Below are 23,636 nucleotides of genomic sequence, written 5' to 3'. Positions count from 1 at the left end.
CAAAGTCTCCAAAGTCTCAGTTCTCATCCTCTATTCCTGGTTCTGTGCTCAAGAGTAACCCCAGGCAGGGGTGCTGGGGACTCAAACTAGGGTGGGCTGCGTGTAAGGCAAGTGTCTTAACCCCTGTACTCTCTCTGGAGCCTATTTTGATATTTTTTGGGGGGACCGTGCTTCTGATTTTGTTGTTTGTATTTTTTGCTTTTGGTTTTTGGATCACACCCAGTGGTGCTCAAGGATTCCTTTGTTTGTGTACTCAGAAAAACAGATGGAATGCCAGGGATTGAACCCAGGTCAACTGTGCGTCCTGTCTGCTGTGCTCTGTGGCCTTTTATTTATTGGCTTCTGGTTCACAGCAGTGTCAAAGGGTTTATCCCAACTCCCTACTCCGGGATCACTCTTGGTGGTGCTCGTGCATCCATATGCAACACTGAGGGTTGAACGTGGGTCAGCCGCAGGCAAGGCAAGCACTTTAACCCCTGTACAGTCTCTCAGATCAGTAGTCACATCTTATTTGATAGGGAGAGATTAAGCATTTCAATCTGTTCTCATTGAAGGCAGAAAAATCTTCTAAGAGAGTGATTTTTAAAGTGAACTCCTTTAATGAAATGCCTAGTTAATATTTGCTTAAAAAATAATAAGTTTTGGGGCTGGAGAGATAGCACAGCGGGTTAGGTGTTTGCCTTGCACGCAGCCCACCCGGATTCAATTCCCAGCATCCCATATGATCCCCTGAGCACCATGAGGGGTAATTCCTGAGTGCAGAGCCAGGAGTGACCCCTGTGCATTGCCAGGTGTGACCCAAAAAGCAAAAAAAAAGTTTTAAGGGATGGAGGCATAGTTTATTGGGGGGTGGGGGAGTGCTTGCAAAGCATACTTTTATTTCAGGAGGCATGGGTTTGATCCCTGAAACCACATGATTTTTCAAGCACTGCAGAGTGGCTTCTGAGCACAGAGTTAGGAGTAACCCCTGAGCACCTCTGGGTGTGACTCAGAATTAAAACAAAACTAAAAACAAGAGTGATGGGACCCGAGCTATAGTACAGCGGTAGGGTGTTTGCCTTCCATGTGACCAACCCAGGTTTGACCCCTGGCACCCCATACAATCCCTCAAGCATCCCCAGGAGTGATTCCTGAGCGTCGCTGGATATGGTACCAAAACCAAATAAATAAATAAGCGAATAAAACAGTAATGAAGGGGCCTGGTTCAGTGGTAGAGCAAGAGTCTGATCCCTCACACCACCCATACACTATATGAGCACCACCGTAAACGTATCCCAGCAACACTGCTATTTTTTTCTTTTTAATTAAATCACCATGAGATACACAGCCCTGCTATTTGTGATTCCCAGCAACACACAAAAAGTTTGAGATCTCTTGTACCATGACTGTGTGTGTATGTGTGTGTGTGTGTGTGTGTGAGAGAGAGAGAGAGAGAGAGCACTGCAACCAGTGTGTGAGTTCCTTGCTGTTGAAACAGTATCAACCACGAAGGGAAAGGAAAGTGGGAAATGAATTAAATATGAGCCCTGCCTCGTGGTAAGCCCGGCACTGACAGCGCCGGAAAACAGCATTGCCAGGCCCAACCTTTGAAGCGTCAGCCTTGCTGGCTGGGGACCACCAGGAAGACTGCCCGGGAGAATCTCCAACTCGCCTCCCCCCCAGAAAATCCCACCAAACAGCAACTTGAAAATCACTGCTCTCAAATACGCCACTGAAAAAATTCAACCTGAAGTTGCTTTTGTTTCCTGGCTGGCTGTCGGGGGGGCGTGGGTGGCGGCAGGGGCTCCGTCCCTTCAGTTCTGTGACAAGTTCAGGGTGGAGTGCGTTCTCTGCAGAGTCGCCCACACAGCTCCATCTGCTCTGCCCGTCGTGTTTCTCCGTGGCCTGCCCCATCTCAGGGTGCTTTTGTTCCTCTTGCCAGGTGTCTTGGATACAGCCATCGTTGATCGGGGAAGGAATGTGGTGTCTGGGTCTCGGGACGGGACGGCGAGACTCTGGGACTGTGGGCGCTCGGCCTGCCTGGGCGTCCTTGGAGACTGTGGTGCTGCCATCAATGGCGTGGCTGTGGGTGCTGCTGACAACTCCATAAACCTCGGCTCCCCTGAGCAAGTGCCCAGTAAGTGGATAGCAGTGGGAGTTACTTTCATTTTCTCTAAGTCCCTGTCAGTGTTTGCCTTATGTAGTTTTTTATTTTCTCTTTTTTTTCTTTTTGTGTCACACCCGGAAATGCACAGGGGTAACTCCTGGCTCTGCACTCAGGAATTACCTCTGGTAGTGCTCAGGGGACCATATGGGATGCTGGGAATCAAACCCAGTTTGGCCACATGCAAGGCAAATGCCCTACCCGCTGGGCTATCACTCCAGCCCCTGCTTTATGTCTTTCTTCCTTCCTCATCTTTCCCTACTCTATAATTTGCATTTTATCTTCACATATAAGAATATTATTTATTGCAAACCTGTTATGTTTCTGTTGCCTTGACATCCGCAAAGCATGTGTATGTCATGGTTACTGAGTGACTGAATCTATTGATAACTGTAAGTATAATAAAGATAGCTCGGTGACAGAACATTTGCCTTGCAGAGAGAAGGAAAGTGTGTAGAGGCAGGCTGTGTGTGGGGGGGGGGTGGGCAAGGGGACGGAGGCGCGGGGGTGGCAGGAGGAAAACAGGACATTGGTGGAAAGAGTGGACACTGGTGGAGGGACAGGTATTGGAACATTGTCTGAAACCCTATCATGAAAAACTTTGTAACTGTTTATCTCACAGTGACTCAATTTTTTAAAAGGGTGAGAAGCTTTGCCTTGCATGTGTGAGACCCTGGCTTCTATCCCTGACACTTACACATCCCCTCCCCCAGAAAAAAATTGGAATCGGAACACAACTTGGGGTCAAGGGCTTGAGCACATGCTTTGAGTGCACAAGGCCCAGGTTCCCTCCCTGGTACTTTGCATGTGTTATTTATTTCATAGTCGGTTCTTCTCAGGGCAGCCATTGTATTTACTTAAAAAATAAATCAGGGGGCTGGAGAGATAGCACAGTGGGTAGGGCGTTTGCCTTGCACGCGGCTGACCCGGGTTCGATTTGCAGCATCCCATATGGTCCCCTGAGCACCGCCAGGGGTAATTCCTGAGTGCAGAGCCAGGAGTGACCGCTGTGCACTGCCGGGTGTGACCCAAAAAGCAAAAAAAAAAAAAAAAGTAAATAAATAAATAAATAAATAAATAAATAAAAATAAATCAAAGGCCAGAGAGAGAAGGGGGCGGGGGGAGGAGATAGTACAGTGGGTAGGGCATTTACAATGCACGCGGCTGACCTGGGCTTGATCCCCAGCACCACACATTATCCCCTGAGCCCCTTCAAAAGTGATCCTGAGCAGACACAGGAGTAAACCCTGGGCACACACACACTCCCACTCCCACACTCCCACACTCCCACACATACATATGTAATATTTATTGCTGTGAGGTCAGGATCTAAAGACCACCAGATGCCAGAAAGAAGCATTTGGAGGAGCTTTGGTGACACCACCGGTGGGCTCACCTGCTGGGCAGGAGCAGCGGTCTCACAGCAGAAGCACTGGCCTTTTATTCGGAAAGACCTCATCCTGGTGCTCCGAGCACTTTTGTAAGCACCTACAAAACTTGTTTTGCCCACCAGGGTCCACAGCCTGCTCCTCCCCTGTAAGTTCACGCAAGCACAGTAAAGCAAGTATCGTTACAGAATCGAGAAAAAGTGGTTATAGCAGGATACATCACGCGAGCAATCCGTCATCTTTAACCGTATCCCTTTAGGACCCCAGCTCAATGTTTCTGCTTACACACACACACACACACACACACACACACACACACACACACACACTGAGATCACTTCATAGTAAGAGCAGGCAGTAGACTCCAGAAAGCCCTGAGCAGCGCCATGGGCCACCTGCCCATACCCCAGAGATGCTGCAGGTGCCACAGCTGCACTCACCATCAGCACAGCCTGGAGAAGCTAGGTGAGACCGGCAGCTGCCTGCCCTGGCCTTATGCATCCTTGTGTATTCTGAACCCTTTGTTTCTCTCATGCCTCATCACATGGCTCTCTCCCTCTGCCAGGTCTGCCAGGCTGTAGCCACAAGCTGCTATATTTCACTCCTGCAGATGCTTCTAGCCCCCGGGTCTTTGCTTTATTCTTTGCTTTATGTGGAAGATACCTTTCTAACTTCACGTGTCCAAGTTCTTCACATTCTCTAGGTTCTTCATATGTGCAATTCAGATCTTTAAGGCTGAGGCTTGGGCTGGAGCAATAGCACAGTGGGTAGAGCGTTTGCCTTTCACACAGCCGACCTGGGTTCGATCCCCAGCATCCCATATGGTCCCCCAAGCACCACCAGGAATAATTCCTGAGTATAGATCCAGGAGTAACCCTGTGCATTGCTGGTGTGACTCAAAAAAAGCAGAAACACACACACACACACACACACACACACACACAAAAAAAAAAACCCAACTGAGGCTTAAGTTTAGAGTTGCGGGACCAGAGAATAGTACAGCAGGTAGGGAGCTTGCCTTGCATATGGCTCACCCAGGTTCCATCTTCAGCATCCCATATGGTCCCCCGAGCCCCTTCCAGTGTGATTCCTGAGGGGCACAGAGAGACAGTACAGTGAGGAGGGCACTTACCTTGCATGAGGCTGACCTGGGTTCAATCCCAGCATCCCACATGGTCTCCTGAGCACTACCAGGAGTGATTCCTTAGTACAGAGTAATCCCTGAGCACTGTTGGGTGTGGCCCCAAAACAAAACAAATAAACAAAAGCTCAGAGTCAGAAAGAAACTCTGAGCACCACCAGGTGTGGACAAAAATAAATAAATCTGGAGTTACTTCCCTCAGTCACCATTCACTGTCTACTCACATTGAATCATATTCTCCTGTTTTATTCCTTTTGTAAACTCATGTCTGTCTGAAAGTATCCCACATTTTTATTTACTAATACCTTGCCTGTTTGTATATCACTATATTCTCAGTGCCTGGAGTAGGGTATGATATGCCATATGCCTGTAAAAAAATAAATAAGTGTTTGGTGAATGAACATATTTTATTTCCTCCTGATTTTCTGAGTCTTGAGGGTCAGAGACTAGTTTGTTCAGTCTAGTACCCCTTCTCCTAAGATGGTATTTTGTCATAGTACGAAGGCAGGCTACCCATGGCATATTCGATATGCCAAAAACAGCAAGTCTCACAATGGGGACGTTACTGGTGCCCGCTCGAGCAAACTGATGAACAACAGGACGACAGTGCTACAGTGCTACGAAGGACTTAGTAATACTTTAAATTTGGGGCTGGAGTGATAGCACAGTGAGTAGGGCGTTTGCCTTGCACTCGGCTGACCCCAGGTTCGATTCCCAGCATCCTATATGGTCCCCTGAGCAGCGCCAGGAGTGATTCCTGAGTGCAGAGTTAGGAGGAACCTCTGTGAATCGCTGGGTGTGACCCAACAAGAAAAATAATAATAATAATAATAATAATAATAATGCTCTAAAGTTGAATTGATTGAGGTATATTTTACATGCAGTGAAAGTCAACTCTCTTTCTGGTTTCTCAGGTGGTAGAGCACATGCCTTGCAAAGTGTGTGAGGCCCTGGATTTGATTTCCAGGATTACATGCAACCCCCAGGTGTGGCCACACTAAAGTGACAAATCAACCCAAAAATAGTTACACTCTTACTTTCTTTTTTTCTTTCTTCTTTTTTATTTTTTCTTTCCTGTTTTTTTCTTTTCTTTTGTTTGTTTTTTTCTCTCTTTCTGCTTTTAAAAAATTTTTGTTGTTATTTATTTATTTTTGCTTTTTTGCCCTTTTACTTTCTGCTTTTATTTTTAACCCAAGTGAGTTAATGTTAGTTTCCTTGTTAGGTTTTAGGCATACAGTGTCTTACCTCAGAAACCGATTATCACCCCCCACTGCCAGTAGCCCCCTCTGCCTGTCCCAGCATGTCCCCCTTCCCCTCTGATATCCTTCACCTTGTTGTCACAGTCCAAAAAGTTTGTTTCTGTTTTTGTTTTGTTTTTGAGGCACACCCAGCGGGACTTAGGGTTTGGGGAACCTTGTGGGGTGCTGGGGATTGAACCCAGGTCAGTCATGTGTCAGGCACACATCTTATCTGCTCTACTATTTTTCTAGACCCAAAAGTTTGTTTTAATTTAGTTTGTGTCTTTGCTGGTTATATTGCTCGTTATTAATCAAGCTCATCTGTCATGCAGGTGAACGGGAGGTTGGAACAGAGTCGAAAATGCTTCTGCTGGCCCGGGAAGATAAGAAGCTTCAGTGCCTGGGACTCCAGAGCAGGCAGCCGGCAAGTGGTTCTCTAAGTCCTGGGGCTGCTGGAGTCACTCCTTCATAAATGTTTTTACTAGTCACTCGAGATTCTGAGAAAGTTGTTTCAGGAACTTTTTCACTTGTGTTTGTCGTCTAAGGAGGTGTTTTTCACTCTGTGTTTGTCATCTAAGGAGGCTGCATGAGTGGGAGGCAGTGCCGTGGACTGAGAGAGTCTGGCCTTTGGGATAAAGGCGCCTTTTAACTTCCAGCTTTTCCATGTAAGGTCTGACTTCGGGTAGAGTCCTTCATCTCTTGGAACCTCAGTTTCTTCATCACTGTGTCTTAGTGGGCCTTACCTGGTAGCATTTATGTGACGGGGATTACATGCTCCACTGCTCTGTGGCCTTGGTTGAGGTCACTTTCCCTCTGGGTCTTGGCATACTTGGTGTAAAAGGACGAGGTTGTAGAGATTTCTCCTCCTCTAAAGGTCCCTAAACCTTCTTATTTGCCTGGGGCCTTTTCAATCTTGTTTCCTCTGACCTCTCCGCCCCTGATGCCCGTCTTCCTGTTGACCTCCTAGACTTAAGCCATAGCCCTCAATTTACTCAGATTTCATCTGTGGTCCTTTTAGGACATTCTGAGGGGTTCCACCTGGAGGCCTTATGACCCCAGTTGAAAGGCTATCTAAAATGACATGAACGGGGCTGGAGCGATAGCACAGTCATAGCGCGTTTGCCTTGCACACAGCTAACCCAGGTTCGATTCCTCCATCCCTCTTAGAGAGCCCGGCAAGCTACTGAGAGTATCTTGCCCACATGGCAGAGCCTGGCAAGCTACCCGTGGCGTATTCAGTATGCCAAAAACACTGACAACAAGTCTCACAATGGAGATGTTACTGGTGCCCGCTCGAGCAAATTGGTTAATAATGGGATGACAGTGTTATGACAGTGCAGTGCTACAGTTCTAAGAATGTCTGTATTTTTGCTGATAGAGCCTTTATGCTCTGTGTTTCCATGTTGGCTTTTTTCTTCCAAAGGGAAATCAGTGGGTTTGTTTTAGTTGTGTATTTTTTCCTTTCTTTTTAGAACCCTTCAGGGAGAAAAGATAGTATGGTTAACAAGAAGGACTATACTAAAATCTGTAATTTCTTTTTTTCAGGGGACAATTGTGATTGTCACTTTAAGTTTGTTTCATTATCTGCAAAGTGCCTCCTTTCAAAAGATTGTTAGAAGTGGCAAGAAGCAAAATTTCAATGTGTGAAATGCAAATGTTTCTCAGAGGGTTAGTAGTGGAAAAAGAGGGAGAAGAAGGTTTTAGTGTTGAGGATCCTAGGAGTCATTATTTCAAGGAGTTAGTAGTCTGAAAACTGCCCCCGAGAGCATGGTATTAAGTGAACCGAGTGAGTACTCAATCCTGGGAGCGTTGCCGCCTCAGCTTTTGGTGAACGCTTAGCTTAGATGAAGGGGGCTTGAAAGAGGAAGGAAGAAATGAGTAAAAATTTCCTTTTCAAGGTACCTGCTTATCTCTGGAAATAAATTCATCTTGAACTAGCATTCTTGTCTCCGCCTTGTTCCAGGTGTTCCTCTTTCCTGGCTCAGATGCCTTCAACTGCTGTACTTTTCTCTCTGGCTTCTTGCTGTTGGCTGGGACCCAGGATGGAAACATTTATCAGCTGGACGCGAGGAATCCAAGGTGCGTCGCCATCCATTGGCATGGTGCAGGTTTTCTACATTGTGGGAATTTTTATTGGCATTGGCATTGATTTAGCCTAGCATGGAGAGGGCAATGGAATTAAGGATTCCATAGTTTCCATTGGTGTAGTTTTTCTGGTGTGAATTGTCTTAATACATGCTCTTGTGACTTTCCTATAGTAAAGATTGTTTTGCAAAAATTAAGCTTAGGGGGCTAGAGCAATAGCACAGCGGGTAGGGCGTTTGCCTTGCACTCGGCCGACCTGGGTTCAATTCCCAGCATCCCATATGGTCCCCTGAGCACCACCAGGAGTAATTCCTGAGTGCAAAGCCAGAAGGTAACCCCTGTGCATTTCGGGGTGTGACCCAAAAAGAAAAAAAATAAGTTTAAATAATTGTAGTGTGGTGATAGAGCACTTACCTTGCATGCATATCACACACACACACACACACACACACACACACACACACACACACACACACACACACCACTTCAGAACAATTAACTTTAAGAAGCTTGGTTATTTTCTTTGTAGTATTAGATCCAGATGACTTAGGAATGAACTTGTTAAGTAAGCCAGCTCTATTTATTTCATAATAGAAATAAATAGACTCTACAAAAACAGACTTTGTATTGGTCCTAAAACTATCTAGTGGGACTGGAGCCATACATAGTACAGTAGGTAGGGTGTTTGCCTTGCCTGCGGCCGACATAGGTTCATGGCATCCCATAAGGTCCCCCAAGCACAATTGCCAGGAGTAATTCCTGAGTATGGATCCAGGAAACCCCTGAGCGTCACTGCGTGTGATCCAAAAATTTAAAAAACTATCCAGAGAGAGTCCAAGGAGATAGCACAGCGGCTAGGTGCTTGTCTTGCATTCAGCTGCCCCAGGTTTGATCCCTGGCACCCTCAGTACCACCAGGAGTTAGCCCTGAGCACTCCAGGTATGGCCCAGAAACCAAGCCAACAAAGCCCTATCCAGAGCATCACACAACCTTTTTCTCCAAGGTTTGAACATTTTTCACTTGAGTTCCTTCCTCCTCTTGTTCTCCTTTGTTACTGGATCCTCCCGGGTGGATTTCTGTGGGCTTGAGATCTCTGCACAGCGCTCAGACAGGAATGAAAGATCCTGGTCCTGCTGCCCTGAGGCAGAATATTATCTCAACTGTAGAGATAAACAGTCAGTGTGATCCTTGATCCAAAGGACTGTTCGCCTGCAGTTGAGAAGCCCTAAGGCGACTAAAGGCAAGAACCCACAACTCTTAACGGGTCTTGTCCAGTAGGATGCTAACAAATAAAGAAGAGGGGCAGGCAGACTTCAGAGCATAGCATCTATGGAGGCGTGAAGGCCTGTGAAAGTATGGCCCTCTTCAGGGATCCTGGAGTAGTTAAACATCATGAGTATGTATATATACCTTATAGATGAGGCAGTGGCGAAAACGATTCCAGAGCAGGAAGTCAGAGCTCTGTTAGGGGTTTGGACTTTGTTCCAAGAGCAGTGAAGAAATTACAGCTGAAGAGTGAGCAGCTTGTCCCTTTTCTACCATAATCTAAATTAGTTTCACACTTGTGCATGACTCTGTGGAGAGAGAGGCTCTATTATATTATATCACCTTTACATAGGAAGTTTATTCTCAGCTATCTCTCTCCTGTATTGTATGGAGTTCCAGCAGTTTTCAGAATTTATAATTAGTCAGACTATACTTCTGTCTATAAACCTATCTACATTTCTAATTTTATATATAAATTTAAAATTAACACTGGGCTGAAGAAGTGGTATAGCAGGAGAGGCCTCGACACAGCTGCCTGGGACTCAATCCCTGACACCGAAGATGATCCCTGAGCCCTGCCAGGAGTGGTTCCTAGGTGCAGAACCAGAAACAAGTCCTAAGCTCAGCTGTGTGTGACCCACCCTCCAGAAGAAACGATGAGCACAGTATTAAGTTGATATCTTAGGGACTGGAGCAATAGTGCAATGAGTTAAGGCATTTGCCTTTTGCGAGCCAACCCGGGTTCAATCACTTGCACCACTCTGGTCACCCAAGAACCACCAGGAGTGATCCCTGAGTGCAGAGCCAAGTAACCCCTGAGCAACTCTGGTTGTGACCCTCCCCCTCCAAAAAAAAAAATTTGATACCTGGGGCCAGAGCAATAGTATCGTGGATAGGGCACTTGCCTTGCATGCAGCCGACCCAGGTTTGAGCCCCAGCATCCTGTATGGTTCCTCAAGCACCTCTAGGAGTGACTCCTGAGTTCAGAGCCAAAAGTAATCCCTGAGCATCACCAAGTATGCACCCCCCAAAAAAACTAAAATTGATATCTTCAATCCTTATTCTGTTTTGCCTCTCTTGGAGAGTCCGGCAAGCTACCGAGAGTATCCCGCCCTCACGGCAGAGCCTGGCAAGCTATCCGTGGGGTATTCGATATGCCAAAAACAGTAAGAAGTCTCAAAATGGAGACGTTACTGGTGCCCACTCGAGCACATTCATGAGCAACGGGATGACAGTGACAGTGACAATCCTTGTTCAGCTTCCTCTGAAAACTAGAGAGACTGGTGGTGACCTAATTTATTGAGCTCAGTGGTATGTTTAGAGACATGCTTTGACTTACTCCATAATTATTTCAAATAAATTATCTTGGCCTTCCAGCTAAGGATTTTGTCAGGAAAGAAGCCAAATAAGTGTTTGTCTCCATCCACATTAGTCATATTTGATTTTATGTGCTAAATACTGTATGTACTTAGATGTTGAATGTAGTCAAGCACTGCTTTTGAAGGAAAAAATAAAGTACCCCTTTCCCTCTGAATCCTAGGGTTCCAGTCCAAGTCATCCACAGATCAGGAGCACCAGTTCTGTCCCTGCTGAGTTTCAGAGATGGATTTATTGCTAGCCAAGGTGGGTCCAAGGCCTAATTAAGGAATAGTTTTAAGTGCCTGGTGTGTGGTTGGGCTAGGGGCATGGTTCTTCACCATGCTTTAGTATGCTGTTTGTCCCCTATGATTTGTCACCCTCCATTGTAATTATGTCTCTTACCAGCCGAGCTTCGTGAATAGTAGCCTATTTTGTCTTGTCTCCTTAGCAGTTAGTGCAGTACCCATTATGTAGTAGGTGCTCAGTAAACATTATTCAAAGAAATAGATTGGCCCTTATTGCATAACACAGAGGATTCAGTTATACATCTGTTAGAGTCTTTTCTCTGAAGCTTAGAGTTAGGAAGGCAGGCAAACATGCAGAGCTGTGATTGTACTACCATAGTTGTACTGCCATACCAGATGACTGTACCAGATAACCAGAACCACAGTCAAAGACTGTATGGGAACATGGTGAACAGCTGACTTTAGTGGGTGTAGGGTTATCTTCATAGACTAGGGGCTATTTAAGCCAGTGGGTATTTCTTTAGCTGGAGATGTAAAGATCAACCTCAAAAGCTAAAATTACAGTATATGCAGAGTCTTAGATGAAGAAAGATAAACAAAAGGAAGGGCTCTAACGTTCAAAAGGCATTTGCTGTGTGCTAGGTATTGTGTTTGATACTTGATGTACATAATACAGATAAATTGAGTACTTGGTGTAGCCACGACCAAATACTTGGACAAAGTTGGAAGTGAATTGGGAAAAACACATGAAACACAGTGTCTGTTAGGGGGAACATCCTCATGGGGATGAGGAGGAGGACAGGTCTGGGCAACTGAGAGGGACCCCCAACCAGAGGATTTCTGTCATCAGTTACAATATTTGATTGTTAGATCACCCAGCTGGAAATGGCTTCAGTAACTGGGAACATGTCCTTCTTCCTGAACACACCCAGGTTATGGTGGGTTCCAGTTAAACTTAGTAGTTTGAGAATGAAGTCAATAATGGAAACAGAAGGGGGCTGGAGCAATAGCACAGCGGGTAGGGCGTTTGCCTTGCACGCGGCTGACCCGGGTTCGAATCCCAGCATCCCATATGGTCCCCTGAGCACCGCCAGGGGTGATTCCTGAGTGCATGAGCCAGGAGCGACCCCTGTGCATCGCCGGGTGTGACCCAAAAAAGAAAAAAATAATAATGGAAACAGAAAATTTGACAGCTCAATCAATAGATTAGGTACAGGACATTAAAGATGAGTGAAATCCAGATAAGATGTGTCCCTGCCTGTTGTGCCCACCAGGCCGTAGAGTTCCTTGAAGGCAGGTGCCACGGCTTCATCTGTTCTCCAGCCCTTGCACAGGAAGAAATAACCTTGGCCACTGTTGCATGAGTGAGTATATAGCTTATATTTCATTGCATCATAGTGGTGATACATTGTGTTTCTCTTCTGTCCTTCTTAAAACTAATAGCACCCTGAGCACTGCAGATGTGATCCAAAACAAAAAACAAACAAAAAAATAAGATGAGAGAAACACACTTTGTTTCTTTGTTTTAGAGATAGAGGTAAGGCACTCACCCACAACTAGTAGAACTGTGCTACAGAACCAGAGGTGGAAGTAACAGTAACTTAGTAAGAGATCAATGGAGAGAGGTGGGTTGCTCAAAAGGCTTCTTAGAGGATCTGGAAATACAATTGGACTTATCAAGTAGATGTTTCCATATGGAAGCTTGAGGAACAACAGAAGAGCTGTAGTATTCATACATTTTTTTTTTTCTTTTTGGGTCACACCCAGCGATGCTCAGGGGTCATTCCTGGCTCTGCACTCAGGAATTACCCCTGGCGGTGCTCAGGGGACCATATGGGATGCTGGGAATCGAACCCGGGTCGGCCGCGTGCAAGGCAAACGCCCTACCCGCTGTGCTATCACTCCAGCCCCAGTATTCATACATATTATGAGAGGAGAGAGAAACATTAAAAAGAATTTAAGTAATAAACTACAAATATAGTTAAAGAAGTTACTTAACAAATTACTTGTTTAACTCCTGTATCACTGTCATTCCATTGATCATCGTGTTGCTCGAGCAGGCCCAGTAACATCTCCATTCATCCTAGCCCTGAGATTTTATCAGCCTCTCTTTACTCGTCCTTCCCAATGGTGCCGCATTAGAGGCTCTTCAGGGTCAGGGGAATGAGACCCATCATTGTTATTGTATTGGGCATATGAATACGCCACGGGGAGCTTGCCAGACTCTCCCTCCATTTAACTACTAATAGGAGAAATTGATACTAGCTGCTGGGGGTGTGGTGGTTACACCTGCCTGTGTTCAGGGCTTACTCCTGGCTCTGCACTCAGGGATTACTCCTAACAGGACTCAGGAGACCATATTGAGTGCCTGGGATCAAACCCAGGTCAACCAGGTGCAAGGCAGTCGCCGTGTCCACTGTACTAGCTCTCCAGCCCCTAAAACCAGATTGTGCTTAGTTTTACCTTTGGTTTAAAATGAGATTTTGAAAGGGCTGGAGAGATAGTACAGGGTTAAGGCATCTTTGTTACAAGGAATTGTGTGGATGATGTGGAGAGCAGTGACAAGCACCTGTGGGAAAGAGGTAAGTCACAGTCTTACTTTTTCTAATTCTTTTCTGCTGGAAAGAGGGCCAGGCATACCTTCGTTATTAACATCTAGAAGCGAAGGGAGTAAAATTTTCACTCTATTTTTGGAGGACAAAACTAAGACCTATAAAGAAAAGCTAACAAGGGCCACATTCAGGGTGAGGGTGTGGCTGTGTGGTGAGTACCTGCCCCCGTGTGGGAGACTCTGGGTTTAACCCTGAAGAGGAAGACAGTGAAAGAAGCTAGTACTGGAGTGGTAGGCACCTCTAAGGCTGCTGGGTTGCTCTGTAGGGTTTGTAGATGGGAACTCTACTGGCTTGGAAGTTGGAAACAGGCTAGAGAGATAGCACAGCGGGTAGGGCGTTTGCCTTGGACGCGGCCAACCCGGGTTTGATTCCCAGCATCCCATATGGTCCCCCAAGCACCGCCAGGAGTCATTCCTGAGTGAAGAGCCAGGAATAAGTCCTTATAAGCATCACCAGTTGTCAAAAAACAACAACAAAAAAATACAAAAACAAAGATATTGGAAACCGATCATCTTGGAGGTTCTTTGAAACTCTTTGCTTCATTGAACAGGAAATTAAAATTTCTAAAGGTGCCAAATAAGCAAAACAGGTTTTTGTTTTTAAATTTGGGGTATGCAGGGAAATAGTAATTAAATTGCTTACTTTGGGTCTTAAGTGGTAGCAAAGAGGTTAAGCAGCTTACTTTGTGACCAGAGTGGTGGTATAGGGGGGTAAGCTGCTTACGTTGGGGCTGGAATGATTAGTATAGGGGTTTAGCTGCTTGCTTTGGGCCTGGAGCGATAGTACAGAAGTTAAGCTGCTGACTTTGGGGCTGGAGGATAGTACAGAGGTTAAGCTGCTTCCATGCCTTGCATGTGGCTGACCCGGTTCTGGCCCTGCCATAGCCGATGGTCTCCCAGGAGTGATTCCTGAGAGGCAGTTTTTAATATTTCCAAAAAGCTGAAAAGACTAAGAGCCCTGAGAACTACCAAGTGTGGCCCAAAAGCAAGCAAATTATTTTGAAAATTATTACAGGAGGAAAGAATAGCTTGCTGAGCTTGGTATATCCATTATCTAGTGTTTGTTCACTTACTAATTTATAGTTGGCTTTTTTCAGCTTATTTGAGCCACTACTCTAGCAGTACTTCAAATATTAAAAAATATATCACAGGCATCATATTTCATCTGTCAGTATTTTTCAGTGTCTTTGAAAGATAGATTCTTTAGTGGAAAAGATTATTATTTTTTCTTTTTTTTTTTTTTTTTTTTAGAGATTTTTAAAAACATTTTATTGATTCACCATGAGATATAGTTACAAGCTTTTTTTTTTTTTTTTTTTTTTTTTTATTTATTTATTTTTAATTAGAGAATCACCGTGAGGGTACAGTTACAGATTTATACACTTCTGTGCTCACACTTCCCTCATACAAAGTTTGGGAACCCATCCCTTCACCAGTGCCCATTCTCCACCACCCGTAAACCCAGTGTCCCTCCCACCCTCCCCAATCCCATCTCCCCCCCACCCCACCCTGCCACTGTGGCAAGGCATTCCCTTCTGCTTTCTCTCTCTAATTAGCTGTTGTGGTTTGCAACAAAGGTGTTGAGTGGCCGCTGTGCTCAGTCTCTAGCCCTCATTCAGCCCGCAACTCCCTTCCCCCACATGGCCTTCGACTGCAATGTAGTTGGTGATCGCTTCTCTGAGTTGACCTTTCCCCGGAACGTGAGGCCAGCCTCGAAGCCATGGAGTCAACCTCCTGGTACTTATTTCTACAGTTCTTGGGTGTTAGTCTCCCACTCTGTTATTCTATATACCATAGATGAGTGCAATCTTTCTATGTCTGTCTCTCTCTTTCTGACTCATTTCACTCAGCATGAAACTTTTCATGCCCATCCACTTAACTACAAAAGATTATTATTTTTTCTTTGTCAAGATTTTTGTGGGGTGGGAGCCAGAGAGATAGTACAGTCAGTGGTTAGGGCCCTTGCTTTACACATGGCTGACCCAGGTTTGATCCCAGCATCCCATATGAACACTGCCAGGAGTAACTTCCAAAAACCGAGCCAGGAGTAAGCCCTGAGCAACTCCGGGTATGGCCCCCTCAAAAAAAATATTTTTCGGGGGCTGGAGTGATAGTACAGTGGGTGGGGCGTTTGCCTTGCACGCAGCCGACCGAATTCGATTCCCAGCATCCCATGTGGTACCCTGACCACTGCCAGAAGTAATTCCTGAGTGCAGAGTCAGGAGTAACCCCTGTGCATTGCTGGGTGTGACTCCCACCCCCCCCAAAAAAAAAAGTCAAAAAAATTTTTTAATTAAAAAAAGGAAAAGAAAAAATAATTTTTTCTGTGAAGTGCTGGGGATTGAACCCAGAAAGCCAGGCGTGTGAGCATGTACCCTCCCGCTGAGCCTCATCCTCCACCATATAGTTTTCTTTTTTTAAATTTTATTGAATCACCGTGAGATAGTTACAAGCTTTTATGTTTGGGCTACAACCACACAATGATCAAACACCCATCCCTCCACCAGTGCACATTCCCCACCACCGATATCCCCAGTATACCCCCATCCACCATATTTTTTTCATTAAGAATTTGATGTAGTATCATGGTTTGTTGTATTATATAAATGACACCTTATAGCATCTAAGCCTAACCATCCCCACCCCCACAGTTCTGGTGCCATTCCCATTATCAGGTCACCCCCTATGCCCTTTCTTCCTAACCCTCATGCCATCCCTTCAGGTAATCATCATACTGGGAAAGACTATTCTCAATAATGTGCAGAGGCTAAGGTATCGCCTCTTTGTTTGCTTTCAGACGGAATGTAGATTTATGAACAGATAAATTTGAAAGGCAGTTTTTAATATTTCCAAAAAGCTGAAAAGACTAATATCTTTGTATTCTTTACCAGAATTCTGCATTGTTAGAAGCTAATACTAATAAAGCTTTCCTGGGGCCAGAAAGATAGTACAGCAAGTAGGGTGTTTGCCTTGCACACAGCAGAACCTGGGTTCCGTCTCCAGCATCCTATGATCCCCAGAGCATCACCAGGATGCTTCTGAATGCAGAACCCGGAGTAATCCATGAGCATAGCCAGGTGTGTCCCAAAAAACAAAATAAATAATATTTCTTTTTACGTGAAGATACTCTTTTATGCACTATGCTATTAGCTATGTAAAATAACATTTTACGCACACAAAAACAAAGATTTAAAATTATGTGAAGAGGTGAAACAGGGGCTGGGGCAATAGCACAGCGGGTAGGGCGTTTGCCTTGCACTCGGCTGACCCAGGTTCGATTCCCAGCATCCCATATGGTCCCCCGAGCACCACCAGGAGTAATTCCTGAGTGCAAAGACAGGAGTAACCCCTGAGCATCACTGGGTGTGGCCCCAAAAAGAGCAAAAAAAAAAAAAGGAGATGAAACAGGACCGGTTTCAAAGTGTTGAAGAGCATGTGTTGCATGCGGGACCCTGCATCGGAGCCCGGAGTAAACGCCAAGCCAGCAATAACCCTGAGCATTTCTGGGCATGACTCAAACATCATCAAAAAAATAAGAATAATTGAGTATATTAATTGAGTGATTTATTTCCTTTTTTTTTTTTTTTTTTGTATGTCATTTGAGCACGCGTGCTGGTGCTCAGGGCTTACTCTTGGTTCTGTACTCAGAGATCACTCCTGGTGGTGCTCAGAGGGCCAACTGTGGTGCCGGGAATCGACCTGGGTTGGCTGGGTACAAAGCAAGTGCCTTAATGTACGATTTCTCCAACCCCAACATAAATTTCTCAAAGAAGATATAGACACATTCCTTGTTAAAAATTATTATCTAAGAGAGGTTTGCAAATAGATACATAAGGCTACAGTTGTTTGCTCTGTGCACACAGCAGGTATTGCTAATTAAAGACGACCTTTCTTGCCACAGAGCTTGCAAATTCTTTCCAGCTCAGAATTCTCAGATTCTCACCACTCTAAGTCTTAGTATTTAACTAACATAATGAGAGCTGTTTGTCATTTGTCATTCTGGGTCTTAGGATTTTTTTTATTTGCTTGTTTTTTTTTTTTTTTTTTTTTTTTGAGGGAAGGTTTGTTTATTTAATTATTTTGTTTTGTTTGGGGCCATACTCAGCCATGCTCAGGGGTTACTCCTGGCTCTGCACTCAGGAATCACTCCTGGCAGTGCTCAGGGGACCATGTGGGATACAGGGATCAAACCGGGTTGGCTGTGTGCAAGGCAAATGCCCTCCATGCTGTACTCTCTGCTGTACTACCCTCTGGCTCCTCAAGTTGGGATTTCTCTTTTTTTGAGTGTATGTTATTGTTTTGGGGCCACAAAAGTGGTATTCAGGGGCTGCTCCCAGCTTTGTGCTTGAGCAATACCAGCAGATTTTGAGAAACTGCAGTGCCAGGGGTCCAGTCAGGGGTCCGACTGTTGTGTGCAGAGCTCTCGCTATGAGCCATCTCCCTAGCCCTAGGACAATATATTTTTTTTCTTGGTTTTTGGGCCACACCTGGGAGTACTCAGGACTTACTCCTGACTCTGTGCTCAGGGATCACTCCTGGAAAAGTGTTGGGGAGTCAGATGGAGTGCTTGGGATTGGACCCAGGTCAGCCTCCTGCAAGACAAGCCTTTCCCTCTGCACTGTACAGTATTCTTTAGGCTGGTGATGTATAGAAATAAATCAAAGCGTTGAATTCCTTTTAGCTTCTTTGTGTAGTTTTCAGTTACCTGTATTTTCTTTCTGCCTTCAGGTGATGGAAGCTGTTTCATTGTCCAGCAGGACCTGGACTATGTCACTGAGCTCACTGGGGCTGACTGTGACCCCGTGTACAAGGTACAGGCCTGGGAGATTCTTGTATGGAGTCGAGATTAACTGTGGCTTTAGATCTCTTTTGAGATTTATTTACGGGTCTCTGAAGCAAGGTCAGTAAATGAGCTTGTATAGCTGAGCTGGAGGTATTTTGTGCATGTGGCTTCCACATACCTAACTTTCAGCCGTTTTATTTCTTGGGAAACTCGGTCCCAAGTTATTGGGGTCCAGACAGAGGCACAGCAGCAATATTGGGGTATCAGTAACCCTGAAGGCACCATCAGGCTGCTGATGTACCTGCCCTGTGGGTACAGGTTGACCTGCCAGCTGCACCGCACCCTCTAGATCTACTTCCTTTATTAAAATTCTTATATTGCATTCTATACAGTGGATTAACATGAGATTCGATTTTATTTATTTATTTATTTATTTTTATTGAATCACCATGGGGCTGGAGCTACCGAGAGTATTTTACCTGCATGGCAGAGCCTGGCAAGCTACCCATGGCGTATTCAATATGCCAAAAACAGTAACAACAAGTCTCACACTGGAGACGTTACTGGTGACCGCGCAAGCAAATCGATGAGCAGTGGGATGACAGTGACAGTGAATCACCATGAGAACAATTACAAAGCTTTCAGATTTAAGTCTCAGTCATACAATGATCAGACACCCATCCCTTCACCAGTGCACATTCCACTACCAAGAACCCCAGTATACCCATCTCCCACCCCTGCCCTGCCTGTGTGGCAGATGATTTTCACTTTACTCTCTCTTTACTTTGATTATATTCAATTTTTTGACAGAAGACCCACTATTATTATTTAGAATTTTTCCCCAGCAATCAGACCTGCTGAAAAGGCATCATTAGATAATTTGTTTTCTATTGCTGACAATGAAGAACATATGATGTCACATGGTATTGGATGTCTGGTATTTAAGTAATGAAATCCAGAGGGATTTCTGCCAGAAGCCGCTGGGTTCTGAGATTGGTTTGTGTGCCTCTGGGATCGTGGGCGTTCAGGAGCAGAGGAACCATTCATGGGTGGCCACTTGGGGGTCTCATCTGAGTGGGGAGCAGGGCCGGTTCCACTCCCCCCCCCATCTCAAGATTTCCCGTGCACCCTGTCACTGCAAGCTCCTACCTCTCTGTCCAGTAGGGTCCAATAGGCTCTAAAAGATGGCGGTTGCCAAGAAATCTCGAGGTTGGGGAGTGGAACCAGCCCTGCTCCCCGCCCAGACGAGACCCCGAGTGGCCGCCCACGAACAACTCCTCTGCTCCTGAATGGCCATGATCCCAGAGGCACACAAACCAATCTCAGAATGCAGCGGCTTCTGGCAGAAATGCTCCTGGACTGTGAACTAAGCTATGGCCCTGTGCCGCCCCGGGAGGGGAAGGGTTTTTGTCCCTTGGCCTTTTCCCCTTCACGACAATCCATTTTTAAAATGAATAAACTGAGACCAGAGCTATAATACAGCAGCTAGGGCTGTACTATCCCTTACATCCCGTGTGGTCCCTGAGCCCACCAGGAGTGATTCCTGAATGCAGAGCCATCAGGTATTTCCCCCCCCCCCCAAAAAAAAGTCATTAATAAATAAAATAAAACTGAGTAAACTGGAGCCCCAAGGGCTTGAGCAAGCTGTCAGAGAACATGCACTACATGCTAGCAAGCCCTGAGAGGAAGCTAACTCTAGAGTTTATGTTATTTCTGCTAACTAAGTGGTTCATCGCCTTCTTTGAGCCTCAGACTGCTTTGAGTTAATGAAAAACTCCTCGAGGAAAACTGAGGCACTTTGCATTAAAGTTTCACGAGGTTCAAGAGTGCCTGACCACCTCCTTCCAGTCCAGATCCTCTGCATGAAACTACACCTGATCGAATAGGTTTGCCCTCTGCCTCCTGGACAGTTAGTTTAGTACTCCGAGTCCTGCCAGCCTTTTTAATTTTTGTTGTTGTTGTTGTTTTGGGCCCACACCCAGCTAATGATCAGAGGTTACTCCTGGCTCTGCACTCCGGAATTACTTTTGGTGGGCTCGGGACAGTATGGAATGCTGGGGAATTAAACCCGGTTGCCCGAGTGCAAGGCAAGTGCCTTACTCACTGTGCTGTTGCTCCAGCCCTATGGCAGCTGTTTTAAAAGGCATCGTGGGTATGATTCTTTTTGTGACAGAGGAGTCGATAAATCTTCTCAACTCCATTAGAATAATGAGGGTCAATGAAAAGTCTTATTTTTTTGGGGGGGGTGGTTGGTGCAGGGGAGTTGGTATCACACAGAGTGGGACTCCTGACTCTGTGCCAGGGGACCATTGTAGTATTGGGAATCTCACTGGGTTGGGCCACAGGTATAGCAAGTGTCTTAACCCCTTTACTGTCTCTCTGGCCCCTCTATCTCTTTTATATGGAACAATCGCAACTCCTGTGTTCCAGGTAGCCACGTGGGAGAAGCAGATCTACACATGCAGCCGAGATGGTCTTATCCGTCGCTATCAGCTGTCTGACCTCTAGACCCTGGGAAGCAGAAGGATCCAGTCAGTGAAAAAGATGAACCTGACCCGCAGAAGCAGGAGAGGTTCCCAGCAACCTTCGCCTGTTAATGTCAGGGGCAGTTTTCAGGACTTCTAGAAAGCAAATACTGTATCCCCCGTGAAACAATCATTCCATGATAAGGCTTACTTTGAAGAGAGCCGAGAAGCCCACATGTGCTTCTGCTCTGGCTTCTTAAATAAATTCACCCCAGCAGCACAGAGCAAAGATATGTGTGCTTAGAGCCATCTCACACCAATTGTGTTCAGTTTACAAGCATCAGAAGACACAAGCCTGTTTTCTGAAGGAAATAAAGGGAATATATTTGGAGGAGTCTGGATTTATACAGTTTTGTTTCATATGCTTGCTTCAGCAGAAAGCCAGTTGACTTCATGGAGTGCCTTTCTGGGACTTCACACTGGCCACAGGACGGCTGGGCAGGTCACAGTACGAGTTCAATAAGCCACAGTCTGGGAAAGATTCCCCAAACAGCAGAGTAAACAGTTGCCCCAGTTTTCCCTATGCTAAAAGATTTTCTCCTAAATGACACTTTCAGAACTGAAACTGGGACAACCCAGGCAAATCAACACAGTCAACTTGCTGTGTACGAGTGATTGATGCGGAATCATGTGGTCCCTGGAATAGCCGCATCACTATCACACAGGAGTTTACTAGAAGTAGAAATTTTTCTCTCTCCCTCTTTATTTATTTATTTATTTATTGTGGGTAGATGGGGTGCCCACACTTGGTGATACACAGGGCTTACTCCTGGGTCTGTGCTCAGGAATCACTACTGGCAAGCTTCAGGGACCATATGGGGTACTAGAGATTAGACACTGATTGGCCGTTACAAGACAAGCTCCTTGCCCACTGTACTATCTCTCTGGTTCCCAGCTTTTGTTTTTAGTTAAATATTTTCCTTTTATTTTTTTCTTTTGTTTTTTGTTTTGTTTTGGGACCACACCAGTGGTGCTCAAGGGCTATACCTAGCTCTGTGCTTAGGGATCACTCCTGGCAGTGCTCAGGAAATTTCCTGAGCCAAGCACAGTGGCATTCCAGTGCCAAGCACAGTGCCAGGATTGCGGTAGTTACAGCTACATGCTAGGCAAGCACCTTAACCTTCGTACTATTTCTCCAGCCCTAGAAATAGAATTGTTTTGCCCCAACCCCCATGCTTCCAAAACCTAAATTAGAAATTCTATTACCAACCCAAAGAGATAGTGCAGGGATGAAGGCACTGGCCTTGCATCCTGCCTACCCTCGTTCTAGTCCCCAGCACCAGATAAGGCCCTGCAGCACTGCCAGGGGTCGCTCCTGAGCAGAGTCAGGAATAGACTGAATACTGTGCTGTGTGACCCCACCCTCAGCCCCAAGTAGCCCACAACATATCAGCATCTGTAGTTTAAAAGTCTCTCCAGGTGGTTGAAACCTAGAGGAAGAGATGGTAGAAGCTCTTCAGTCACAGCTGGAGTCCTGGACTCCTAGATTGCCAAGGCTGGGCTATGGCAGAAGAGGCTGGAAACGTTGGCAGGGCCCAGTTAGTGACGTCTCTTGGTGCCAGGAAAGGAGCTCGAACTTTGCTTGGTTAGCTATGAGGAACCATGGAAGGAGTCTGAGTAAGGGAATGACACATCACCTCTTCCTTTTAAATACAAAAGGGCATTCATAACATCCCATAGCTTTATTTCCACTTTGTGAGTTCTTTCTGTCAGTAGTCTTTATGTGTGTGATGTTTTTGTTTGCTTGGGGGCCACCATCCAGCTGTGCTCAGGGCTTTCTTCTGGCTCTGTGCTTAGGGATCACTCCTGATGGACTCCGGGGCCTTATGTGGTATCAGTTCAAACCCAAGTCAACCACATGCTAGGCAAGCTCGCGACCTTCTGTACTGCCTCTCTCTGATCCTCAGTATGTTTTGATCTACCTTATTTTATTTTTACAATAAAAATAGGATGTGAATACCATATTATGTCTAACTTAGATTTATATTTAATAGAAATTTTATAAATGTAAATTATAAATAATTTATAATTTTATTTATAATTTTTATAAATATAAGCCAAATTTTATAAATAGAAAAATTATTTCTATTTTTTATTTTTGTTTTATATTATTTCTATTTTATAGGGTATTTTGAGCCAGGTAATGTAGGCTGAGATTTGGATTGTTGGAGACAGAGATAGTACAGTGGGTAAGTTGCTTGCCTTGCATACAGCTGATCCAAGTTCAATCCCTGGCATCCCATATGACCCTGCTCACTGTACTATCACTGTAGCCCCCACCAGGCTTACACATAACTCTATAATCCCCAGTACTAGGCACTATACTTATGCATTTAATTCTCACACTCTTCAAAAATAAGTGTCATGGGGGCTGGAGCAATGGCACAGTGGGTGGGGCATTTGCCCTGCACATGGCCGACCCAGGTTCAATTCCTAGCATCCCATATGGTCCCCCGAGCACCACCAGGAGTAATTCCTGAGTGTATAAATCAGAAGTAACCCCTGTGCATTGCCAGGTGTGACCCCAAAAGAAAAAAACTAATAATAATAAGTGGCATTACTCCAGTTTTGCAATAATGAAACAGGCTTAGGAAGTGGCCAGAGACTTGATTTGTAGTTCATTTGGTCTGTCTTCCAAGGCCTCTGCTGCTTTCACTACTAGACCTGTTCTTGAGGCCTCTTGGACCAGAACAGTTTCAGTTGAGGAGGGATTTTGTAACAGGGTTAGGTAGACCAGAAGGGACATCTTCCTGAACTCAGAAGCGTCCAAAGACTAGGAGGCTGAAGGGAAATCTCTCGACCATGAGATTCAGAAGACAGGATGAGGGCTGGAGAGATAGTACAGAGAGTAA

The 23,636-nt window shown here is 45.4% G+C and overlaps 1 protein-coding gene across 2 annotated transcripts in view; it reads left to right on the top strand.

Annotated features, from left to right (window-relative positions):
* PAAF1 (proteasomal ATPase associated factor 1) overlaps nt 1-21,118 on the top strand; it is a 42,045-nt gene extending 20,927 nt beyond the window's left edge. Inside the window, exons 7-12 of one of the 2 annotated variants that reach the window (XM_055142817.1) lie at nt 1,922-2,116; nt 6,243-6,334; nt 7,874-7,989; nt 10,802-10,884; nt 18,205-18,287; nt 20,694-21,118. In XM_055142817.1, coding sequence (XP_054998792.1) covers nt 1,922-2,116; nt 6,243-6,334; nt 7,874-7,989; nt 10,802-10,884; nt 18,205-18,287; nt 20,694-20,798 — 674 coding nt within the window. In that variant the 3' untranslated portion in view covers nt 20,799-21,118. Of the gene's footprint in view, nt 1-1,921; nt 2,117-6,242; nt 6,335-7,873; nt 7,990-10,801; nt 10,885-18,204; nt 18,288-20,689 lie in introns of both variants that reach the window. The other variant, XM_004618197.2, reaches the window with a different exon arrangement.
* The last annotated feature ends 2,518 nt before the right edge of the window (nt 21,119-23,636 follow it).

Source organism: Sorex araneus, chromosome 6, assembly GCF_027595985.1.
Source record: "Sorex araneus isolate mSorAra2 chromosome 6, mSorAra2.pri, whole genome shotgun sequence".
NCBI lineage: Eukaryota > Metazoa > Chordata > Mammalia > Eulipotyphla > Soricidae > Sorex > Sorex araneus.
The sequence above is the reverse complement of the archived record's forward strand: the minus strand, read 5'-3'. Positions and strand labels throughout refer to the sequence as shown.